An 11,776-nucleotide genomic window follows, 5' to 3' on the forward strand; every position below is an offset into this window, starting at 1 on the left:
ATTTCTATTGTTTATTTGGAAGTAAGACCCGAGACTTCATTCTTCTTAGGCTACCGGAAGGGTAGACTAAGCACTAGCTCCTGGAATTATATATGACCTATTATTTAGAAAGGCAAGATTCTAGCTCTTCTGGTTACAGGGAAGAGGTGGAAAATGAAATTTAAGGGCTCAAATTCCAAGAGGCAAATGAAAAGTATTCATTCTAGTATTTTTTACAATTTCATGATTCAGTCAATATTATGATTTTCTGAGGCCTGATTTACAATATTTTTTAAACAGTACCAGTTACTAATCATGAGTCTTCTTTCTGAATATTTTCATTCTGATGTTGGGTGGATATCCAGAAGAGCACAAGTTTAATGTAAGACTGTTTCAATAACTGTGCCAATGACATAGGAATATCAGTAAATAAGACAAGAAATTGAACAAAAAAAATCCATTGGTTTGTACTTGATTACCCTTGCATTATAAGGAGTTGCCCATTTACCTGCAAAATAAAAATAACACTTTGAAGAGAAAAGGTACTTTCCATTTTCTATTTCTGAAGTCCATTTAAGAACACATATTTCCAAAGCATTTTTATGTGAAGTATTTTCACTGCTGCAATGGGTAGATCGCAAGTATTCTAGGACAATTGTGGCAAAAGAAAAAAATAATAATCTTAGACTGACTATTGCAGTTAGGCCTGTAGCTCTTCTCTGAGGCAACTTCAAATCAGGCATATCTCCACTCTGTCCCCTACATTCAAGTTAATGGACCGCTTTGTGCTAAACATCACATTTTAATGTGAATGAGAGAATGTTTTTAGACAAGTGTAGTATTTCATAAAAACTCACTTCAACAGTCAGATTCCAAGAATTAGTATAAAAAGGTCTTCCTTGAAGGATATTTTTCACCTCCTAAATTAGACCCTATAAGGAATTTTAATTTTAAAAAAACAGAATCCTTAAAATAGGTCTATGATTCACTTGTCAGTTTTATTTTACTAAATGTGTTTTTAAGAGACCTTAAACTTTTATTTAAAGAAAATATTTCTTATTTATAAGGAGTTAAAACGCATTAAATTACTGGATGTAGTGAGAGAAAGCTAAATGCCTGGATTTTGTTTTTGTTTTGCATTGGGGGCTTGCAGAAATGCAGAAGACCTTTTGAATAAAGTGAAGAAATTATTTGGAGAGCCCAGTGACAAAAATGAAGAACTCAAGAAAGAAGTCAGAGACAAGCTGGCAGATTACAGTAACAAAATTGAAGATGCTTGGGCCCTGCTGAGAGAAGCTACCAGTAAAATTAGAGAGGCTGATCGCTTATCTGCAATCAACCTGAGAAACATGACAATGGTTGAAGTGAGTACTGAAAGGAAAATCCCTTGATTAAGTATTTTGGAGGTCAGACCAAGATCTGGGAGCTTGTAGTCCACTAGGATCTCTAAGAACACCACAATTTTGTTTTCAGAAGGATATTTAGAAAATATCTTGTGGATGATGCCCTTGGATTCCTCTGTCACGTATGAGGTGGATGTCTTCCCAGTATAAAGAGCCTACAAATGGTCTTATGCAAAATTTAAGCTCTGTGTGAAGGATTTAAACAAGAGACCTATTAAAATCGTAACTGTCATATATTTGCATCTTCATACTTACAATTTCACCTCCCTCTCTGACCACTAGAAAAAAACGAATTGGGAGTATGGATGTTAAAGAGTAATTAATCAAACTATATCCTCAATAGTTAGAACCTGTTATAAATGATCTCCCTAGTAGCAGAGGGGTCTGCCTTTGATTTAATTTTAATTGCAGAGACTTGAACAGCACATTATACTGTACATTAACAAGCATTTAACCAAGATAGAAAGAGCAGAGTGAAACCTAAATGAAGATGAATGTTTCAGACTCTTTTTATATCTCAATGAGCTTATGCCTAATGTATAATGATGAGGTTAGAGTTCCAGGACCTCAGCTTTCATCGCAGATTTGTGGGCTTCGTTGATTTACAGAGATACATACTGTAAAGAGAAATCTCTCTGTTGAACATTTCCCAGAGGAGAAGGCAGGAAGGATGGTGGAGGGTCTTAGTTAATGGGAGAGCATCTAGATGAGCACACATGTGTAATATGTGGCACTGCAGACCTCTGTGGTACCACAAACCACATGCGCTGCACATGTAGGTGTTTGCCATGCTGCTCATTTGTGCTGTTTATTTGGAGATCCTAGTGTAAAAAAAAACAACAACCTGTGCCTGAAAAAAGTGGAGTGGTGCATGTGGTGGCAGTGTGCACCACCTGAAACTGGAGTCTGGTATGCTTCAGAAGCTGGCTACACTTCATGTGCCAGATCACTGCCACTGGAGCTCTGGGAGCCCCCCATGATCCCAGGTAAGGCTGCTGGGGCCAGCCCAGGCACTGGCCTCAGCCTCCCCTGCCCCACCCAAGGCAACATGCCATGCGCCCAAGCACTTATGTATGGTTGTTCCCTGGGGACAAGTAACAGTGGCACAGAGAAACGCAAGTGCACCCTCATCTGGATGTGCCCGGGGAGTTTAAGTAGCCAAGGTATCTGAATACTTTTAAAAATCTGCTGTAGACTCTTAAGCCATTCCCAAAATAAGTTAATTGAAATGCCAGAAAGTCTCCCCTCAATCAACACCCTTGTCATAATTCTGAGGCTATTTCCAACTTTTCTGCCTTTTCTTAGCCAACAGCTATTATAGTGCTTTGCTACTTATACTAACTTGGCCTCCTATGTCCGTTTAAACTTTGTTACTTACTGGATAGATATATGGTATGGCAACACACCTTGTCCTAGAAACAAAAATAGTGCTCTCCTTGTTGTGGAAAATGCCTGTTAGGTGGAAAACTGAGTGCGCAAAGGTTGCTGCAAAATCATCATTTCTTGCTTCATAAATCAAATGAAATAGTGCTGCCGAAAAAAGAAAAAGAAAAACCAACAACAAACTGGAAACTTTTCATAAGTGTAGAATCAAGATTAAACACAAGTATGAAAACTATTACCTGTGGATTTAGTAAAACTGCAGAACAGTTTTGAAGCTAATTTTCTGTCGAGGCTGGGGAAAAATAACAACATCAAAAGGAAAGTGAAGGGCCTCAGGGGAAGAACTAGAATTTCTTGTTTTTCTAACTCATTCCACTGCAATGTTATAGGCAGATGCTGCTGATTCTAGATAGGAAGGAGGATAAAAATTGAATACTTTTGCCATTGAGACATGCTTTGTTATTATTGTTGCTTTAATGTCTTCAGAAGTTTAGAGGTTTCACAAAGGTACCACCATCATGCTTGTATTTGAATTGCCTTTGCACTCTAATGTACTTTTGCTCAACTAATCTCCATCTTTGTTTGGATGCATCCTATAGAAAAAGAAACAAGCTGCAGAAAAGGGGAAACATAACATTGAAAATACTCTAAAAGAGGGGAATGACATCCTTGATGAAGCCACCAAACTTGCAAGTGAAATCAACTTAGCTGTAGAGGTAAGCATTTTTTGAGGGTAAGTAAAATGAAATATTATTCTAATGGTATAGTAGGTAATTAAGGACCCGGGCAGATGTTAATTGCATAATAAATTGTAGCTTGTCACACATTCAGCTAATTTACTACACCATAAAATGGAAACCTGCCACAAAGATGTTCCATATTTCATGTGGAACATCTTTGGGCATTTTTACATGTGCTCTGGGAGATGCAGTACTCAATTAATTGAGTCTACTCCAATGCACTGGATTTCCAGCGCATCGGAGCCAGCTCCCTGCACATGTATAGGAACCCATTGTGCCTAGTTTCTAGAGCATCTTAATTTGAACATGTGGCAGGGACTTGATGGGTGCCTGGGTTTAAGCTTCTTAGCCCATTGGCTCCCTCTTCATAGTGCCTGTCAATCCACACCAACAGTCACATGATTAGGATCTATCCCTGATCCCTAATATAGTGCATTCTGCAAGGCTATGTCCTGTAAAGTTACAGAGTTGATCATATCAGGGATCAGATCCTGAGCACCATTACACTAACTTCTACCAGTGCCCTAAATAACAACTGATTTAATTTAGCTTTTTTTTATCAATGCTAAAATACTTTTACTAAAAGTAGTCACTTTTTCCATTCTTATATGGGCAATCTAGCTATAAAAGATATATTGAAGTGAACCAGACTGAACCAAGTTGACCCAATCTGTCTGTATTGTACTTACAAACACACTCTTTACTCTTCATGAATCCTGTCTGCTTCTCTAGGCATGATAGTAGATTTCTACATTTGAATAAGGATTATAGTAGGTACATTTAATATTCATTAGATAAAATAACTCCTGGAGTCCACCCAGAGTGTACCTTACTGAGCATGCTTTGTCCACTCATCCTTGCTTATGTTTGCACAGTGTGAGGGAAACAGAACTGCAAACAGCTTACATAGCAAAAATGTTACTTATGTAGCTAGAACAATGCCATTAGATGCACTAAGAAGAATACAGAATTCTCCCCTGTGTGTCTTGATGTATAGGGACACAGTGGAACAACAATAGTGATTCTTTAGGCATCTGGATAAATTGTTATATAAAGGCTTCTGGCTGCAGCCCCCAAGCAGTGGATTTGCATTACCTGGGGTACCTTGAGATGTTTTGAAAGGTGCCATGAGGTATGAGGAGATCAGCAGATGTGAGGCTAAGGTTCCTTCTTGTCTGGTTCCTCTCCCCACACCTCTCCCCCAGTAATAACTACATTAATTTTTGAAGCAGTGTGCAGCTTAATTTACAAACATTACAGAGGGGTTCCTCAAGTCAAATGAGGGGTGCCTTGGTTCTGAAAAATCTGGTAACCACTGCCTTAGTGCAGGGGTTTTCAACCTTTTTTGATCATTGTACCCCCAGGTGGCCGTACGCAGAGTAGTGTACCCCCAAATGCCAAGCGGCCCGGGGGGGGGGCGGTGGGAAGGAGTGGCGGCAGCTCCTGCACGTGAGCTTTCCCTGTGCCCAGCTGGGCGGGTGGCACCTGCACAGCAGCACGGGATGGTGCATGGTGGCACTCTGTCTCCGCCCACCTGTGCATACCCACTCAGGCCTTCTTAAGTACCCCCAGGGTACATGTACCCCCAGCTGACAACCTCTGCCTTAGTGTAATGGATTCATGAGCAAAAGTGTATCTGAGGGTGTGGACACTCAAATGCTTGGAGCCCTTTCAAAAGAGCAGCAGCTGCTACATTCTGATTACTGTATGTGAACAAAGTGAGAACAATTCAAATGAAGCAAACCTTCTCCCATTTTAACACCCCTTCATCCAGGGTTAAAGGTGGAGCTGTTTTGCTATATTTTAATTATTCTCAGATCATTCACATATAACAATTAGAATGTACCAGCTGCTGTCCTTTGGAGAGGACTCCAAGCATTAGTGTCCACACCCTGGGTCTGTCAACCGTACGTGGCAAAAGCTACAGTTTTTCATATGACATGGTATTTTATTTCTGGATATCATCAAAGTATTGTATAGATCCTTATGTATCCATAATTTAGCAAAAAAAATAGTGCAAGTGTGACTGGTTGTATATAAAGTGAAGTTTGTTTTTTTTCTTTTATCATCTCCTGCACACTGTTAAGAGACAAGGAAGAATTCTAAGTTCAAGAAAGGACTAGTTCCAGTGGAATAGTAGCCTATTTTTCTCCAAATTTCAACTGTCTTTCATTTTTTCCTCATTATCTCACTGAAATTTTCTTAAATGTCAAAGAATGTGAGAAGATGTCTCAGAGGGAAATATATGCAAAGGATTGTGATTTTTGCACTCAGCTGCTTAAAGGCTATTATTTTGTGGTTTACAGTATGTTGAAGACATTGGGAAGAAGATGCAACCAATCACTGATGAGCTGACGAATAAAATAGATGATCTAGCCAAAGAAATTAGAGACAAAATGCTTCGAGAAAAGGTGTTTCAAGCTGAAAGTCATGCAGCACAGCTGAATGAATCATCTGCTATACTGGATGGGTAAGACTGACCTTTGTTTATACTTCTAAGACTCTTTTAGCCTGATATTTAGAATTGTCTGACGGGAATAAGAAGGGATCACTTTCAGACATTGGTGTCTATGATTATGAACATACAAAATTCCAATACACTATACCAGGGATGTTCAACCCTGGCTCATGGGCTAGATCTGGCCCATGGCTCCCTGTCATCTGGTTTGCCAGCTCTCAGATTTCTGGACCCATGGGACCCCAGGGCCCTGCAAGCTATATTGGGCACCTGATCCAAGCATGTAAGGCTGGGGAGTGAGGACAGCGTTGAGCCCCAGGGCCCAATCTCAGTTTAAGGGGGGGGGGGGGATTCCAGGCCCCCAGGGTCCAACCCCAGCATATAGAAGTGGGATGGTGCTGTGCCAGGCCCTTGGGGGCTAATCTGATTGGGAGGGAATGGTGTCATCTTTTGAGGCTCAATCCTGGTGCACAGGATGGGGAAGCACCAGGCTCCTAGGGCCCAACTGCAGCTTGGGGGGCAGTGCTGGGCATCTGGGGCCCAATCCCAGTGCATGGATGTCCTAATCTCCATGGCCTGACCCTGGTGTGCCAGGCTCAATCCTGCCCATGAACCAACCAAAAGCACCAAAAGGTTAAGTACCATTGCTTTGTACACTGTCCAGTTTGAAGGGCTGAATTTACCTTTTTTTTAAAATGAGATATTAGAAATTAGGCAGTTGACTTTGGTTATTTCTGACATAAGAAAACCTCTGAAAATCAATTGATACCTAGGAGCACTAACACTTTTGCAGTGCAGTAAGTCATCCCTTTGGAATCTTTGTCTCCTGTGCCTTGCACCCTACACACTAAGGCAGTATGGGGATAAGACACACTCATTTGGGTTTGATACAGAATTTTAACAGACACTTTTGCAGAACCACACATGACCTCACAAACACCAGTCCCTTTTTTGTTAAAAAAAAAGTTGTTCCCTTTTGATGTTTGAAGGTCTTTAAGTCTTAAATATGTGCCACTGCAGGTACTGGGATAAAAGGCCAAAATAAATATCACTTGTAAAGTAGTGTGAGAGTACTTGGAAATGTGTTTCCAAGAGTTTGAATAGATTGTTGCTCACCTCTATTGTGTTATTGGTAAAGGATCTTACAACTAATGTCATAGCCGTAGTCAACTAATGTGGTGTGCAGCAGATGTTAGAGAGGCTGACATACAACTGTTGTTATTAAATAAGCATAGTATGTAGATTTACAGCCCTGCCCACACAGTCCCCCCACACCCACAGTCCCCACACCTACCCACACACCCACCCACATCCCCCCCACACCCTTTTTCTTTTAATTGTGAAAGAACATAGATTTTGGGGTATTTTAAAGAGTGAATTAGGGATTTTTCCCAGCAGGGGACCCACCCCTCCTGAGCAGCCCCCTCAGTCTCCCTCACCCACACAGCTCTGGCTCCAGCCCCATCCCTACTTACCTGTAGAAGGAGCCCAGGTTCCGGTCGCTGCAGTCTGCAGCACTCCTTGGCCTGCACGTGCTGCAGCACCAGGGCAAGGGACAGCCTTAGAGTGCTCTGGCTGGTTATCAGAGCATCTTTGTGGAGGACCTGAGCCTCTGGTTGCTTCAGGGCTTGGTCAGGGATTGTGCCCTGCCCCACTTTTTTCACCCGGATTTTATTTTGGTACCTGGGTTTCCAGGTAGGAAATGTTGAGCCTGCACTGCAAATATGCAGTGTGGGGAATGGTTTTTTGCTCCCAGTGTGCATTCTACGGCATCTCAAATCCCTTTGAGATGCTGCAAAAGGCATGTGCATGTTCATCTGGATGTGCCCTCCGAGGTTAAACTGCAGAGATATGAAGCATAGTTCAGGTGATATCTGTCTGCATTTTATACTGGGTAGCCATTTACTCAAATCAAACAGGTTGTTACCTTCTCACAGCCACTTAGTGGTGAGTCACAGTAAAGCAGCCTACAGTCTGAGCTACCTCTGATAAACTGAATGTCCGTTAGTTATATATCCCTAAATAATTCGTGTCAGTGCACAAACCTGATGCACATTACACTGGGATGTGTGATTGTCTTTCGATGCCCTTAGGTTTCCAGATCCATATTAAGGTTCCTAAATAAAAGTGGCCTGATTTTCAAGATATACTACACCTCTAGGTACCATCAACTTCTGTAGGATTCATATGTCCACAATACTTTTATAGCATCTTCTAGATAAATAATTTAATATAATTTATTATATTAGTTTCATAACAACACAAATAAAAGAATTGCTATCCCTGTTTCATAAACTAGGAAGCTAAATCTCAGAGAGAAATAGTGAGTTAGTTGCCCAAGATTTAATTCCTGGAAACAGACCAAGGATCTGGCCCCCTTCCCTATAGCACAGTCTTCTACTGTTGACCATCTCTTTTTTTTAAAGCTGCTACATAGACAAACTCTTTTAAACTTCCATAATAACTCACCACAGCTTTAGAATAAAGTTACTTTTTCCTGATGCCTTCATCTCTTACAGATAACTAGCAGGTTAGATTATGAAGGCTTGTGAACAGAAGCTTCTAACTGTTGTTCCCATGCCGGGAGATAGTATTTTTGGGAGGAAAAAAACCCATGAAATTTCCTTTGATAAAGTATTTGGTACTTACAAAATTATCAGCATCCTATTCAGTGTAGTCGCACTACATGGATGCTGAGTTTAATTTGTTTTAAGGGAGAGATGTAAAGTAATGGTGAATTCATCCTCCTGAATAAAATGTTTTTGAAGTCTGCTGTAGAAAGGAAGTAGAATTTGAAGAAGATACATACATTGTCTGATTAGGACACGGGTCAGTTTTGTGCTACACCTCCGGGTTTAAGCTAGCTGAGTGATGCCACATCCAATTTCTGCATTGTATACAGATAGATAAATGCAAAGACACAGTCCTTGAAGGAGCTAGGTAAGGAGGTGATAGGAGTTTACAGGAATGAGGATATTTTTACCTCTATAATGAAAGGTTGGCAATGCTACTTTGGCTTTCTTTAACTGCATTAAATAGGCATTTCTTCTGGATGCATCTCTATAGTGTCTTAACATAAGATGACAACTTAGCCTTTGGGAGGTCATGGTCTCCCTCATTCATGATAATGTATTCTTCACTGCAGTGTAACAGTAGCATGCAAATGATACTTTTATCTGCTCTAGATATGCACTGCAAATCTCTCAGAATATACAATATAAAGGAAAAAGCAAATGCATTTAAAAATCTAATCTTTAATTAATAATTGCAAATTGAAGATAAAGCTGTTTACTTCATGTACAGACATTAGGGGGCAAATCCTGCTCCATCTAGTAAGTGACAATGTACGACCCAACTCTTCCTTGTTCAAGCCCCTAGAAGTTCACATGTCTATTTGCGTAAGACATCATCATCTTAGCCTAAAGGCTAAGTCATAAAAGTATACATTTTTTAGGGACTCAAGCAGAATGGAAAAGGATCACACTTAGCTACCTAAGTCTATGTGGGTATTCCTCTTAGGTACTTATATAAATGGCATTTGAGCACCTCATAATCTTTTTAAAATATTTATTCTTAGAACTAGACCTGGGCTATTTTTTTTTCAGCCAGTAATAAATTCACTGAGAAATGCCATGTTAGTCAGCCAACTGAGCCCCGCAACCTCCCCCACAAAAATCAGGAGCTGTGTAGTAGGAGGAGATTATCTAGGTTTCCCTCGGTTTGACAGGATTGGAGCCATCAATTTGAGAGAGTACTTTAACTACAAGACTGTCAGATTAAGGGGGATAGATAGTGCTCTTAATCTCTCCTGCTGATTCTTTTACATTTTGTTTAAATAAGAAAATAATTACTGGAGCGGGGGACCAGAGAATCATTTTTTCTTGCTTTCCATCTGAATGACTATTTTAAGTGTTTTATACAATATGTGACAGCTCCAGGAAGATGACGTGAAAAACTCCCCACCCAGCCCTGAATAACCTGGTAGCTAGAATAGTTTCCTGGGAAGTAGAAGATCCAAATTTAATCCACTGTCTGATCAGGGAGAGATTTTGAAACAATGAACCCCAAGTCATTCAGGTGCATGTCCTAACCAGCAGGCGGTAGGTTTTTCTGAGGTATGTCTTCTTAAGTGCCTGCTATTGAAGCTGTACCACTTTGTATAAAGTACATAAATAGTTGCTCAAAGAGCAAGAGAGTGAGAGAAATTGATTCACTAGCTTGGTGCTTAGGAACTCTACTGGGAAGTGGGACAGCTGTGCTCTACTCCTTGCTCCAGTGAATATGGAAATATGTGTTATAATTATGTCTCATTTAAATCATAATGATCTTTAATTAAACATTTCACATAAAATGAGCATTTTATTTTGGTGAGAAAAATTGAAAACTTAATTCAGGTCAGATAGAAGAGATTTTCCCTACCCTCTCCACCCCCTACTAATTTTTTTCATTTGACTACCGAACCGCAAAAATGGGTTTCGTACACAGCCCTGCACACAACTACTTTTTAATCCACATTTTACAAAGACACAAGGAAACTAAGGGTGAGATTCACTATAGAACTTAAAAGTCTAAAATGGGTTAGTCCAAATGAGTAATTCAGAGAAGCCCCACTTAAATCCAGGACCCTTAAGACATAAATTTGCACCAAAAAGCCTTATTTATTGCCTAAAATTCAACTGTTGCACATGTTCAGAGACCCTGCTGTATTGGTCAATTAGATTGCTTAGGCATGCCAAAGACTGTTTGGTATTCACAAAACAAGTGTCTTTGTGTCTCAGCCCCCTGAGGAGCATGCCTGAGATTCACTCTGAAATTCTCAACTAGGGTGTCTTGATATCTTTTCAAGGGCGCCACTGAGTGCTGCACAACATTAGAACTGCTAGGTGTGCCAACATGATTCACATGATAAGCTCAGAGGACGCATCCAGATGAGCGCACACGTACAGTATGTGATGTCACACACACCGCACATGCAGGCATCCATTACACTGCTAATTTGCAGGGCAGGGATGTTTTTTGACACCAGGTGTCTTTTTGACATCCCAGTGTAAAAAGCAACCTGCATTAGAACAAAGCAGATTGGGGCAAATGATGGTCATGTGCACCGCCCAAAACTGGACCCTGGCCAGCTAAGGCATGCTCCGGCTGCCGGCCAGGCTCTTTGTTCCGGATTGCCACCTCTGGAGCCTTGGGAGTTCCCCAGGACCCCAGGTAAGGATGTTGGGGCCAGCCCGGGTGCTGGCCCCAGCCTCCCCTACTCTACCCAAGGCAATTTGCCACACATCAGAGCAAGCATGCACGGGTGTTCCCTTGGAACAAGTAGCAGTGGCACAACTATGTGACACTGCTATTTGTCCCAAGGGGAGTGCATGTGTTTGCTCATCTGGATGCACCCAGAGTTTTCAAACTGTAGTGTTAAAACATTCTACCCTTTTGAGTTCTTTGAAACATAAGAATTGCTCTATTATTTTTCTGTAGTCACAAAAAGACTGAAAACCATGAGCTGGCATTTTCTGAGGGATGCTTCAAGTCTATTGTCTATAAGTCTAAAATGGCTGAGAACCACTGGGTTAACTGGTAGCTTTGAGTTCAGCAACCATGCCACTTTCAGTCAAATATGAAGACCAGAAAGAGGTAATGTCTGTAGTAGAGTCTAGAGGTCCCTGTTATATAATAACTTAGTGATTAGAGCACACAATTGGGAAGTGGCTTCTTGCCTCTCCTGAGATGACAGGGGTTCAGTCCTACATCTCCTATAGTCTAGGCCCTAACCACTAGTTTAGGGATAGAAATATTCTTCTTTCTTCCTGCTG

At 40.9% G+C, this 11,776-nt stretch overlaps 1 protein-coding gene across 1 annotated transcript in view; it reads left to right on the forward strand.

Moving 5' to 3' along the window:
- LAMA2 (laminin subunit alpha 2) overlaps positions 1–11,776 on the forward strand; it is a 559,328-nt gene that overhangs the window by 431,789 nt on the left and 115,763 nt on the right. Inside the window, exons 38-40 of the mRNA XM_006029173.3 lie at positions 1,133–1,343; positions 3,365–3,481; positions 5,812–5,975. Of these exons, the coding sequence (XP_006029235.2) occupies positions 1,133–1,343; positions 3,365–3,481; positions 5,812–5,975 (492 nt within the window). The remainder of the gene's footprint in view (positions 1–1,132; positions 1,344–3,364; positions 3,482–5,811; positions 5,976–11,776) is intronic.

Source organism: Alligator sinensis, unplaced genomic scaffold (assembly GCF_000455745.1).
Source record: "Alligator sinensis unplaced genomic scaffold, ASM45574v1 scaffold889_1, whole genome shotgun sequence".
NCBI lineage: Eukaryota > Metazoa > Chordata > Crocodylia > Alligatoridae > Alligator > Alligator sinensis.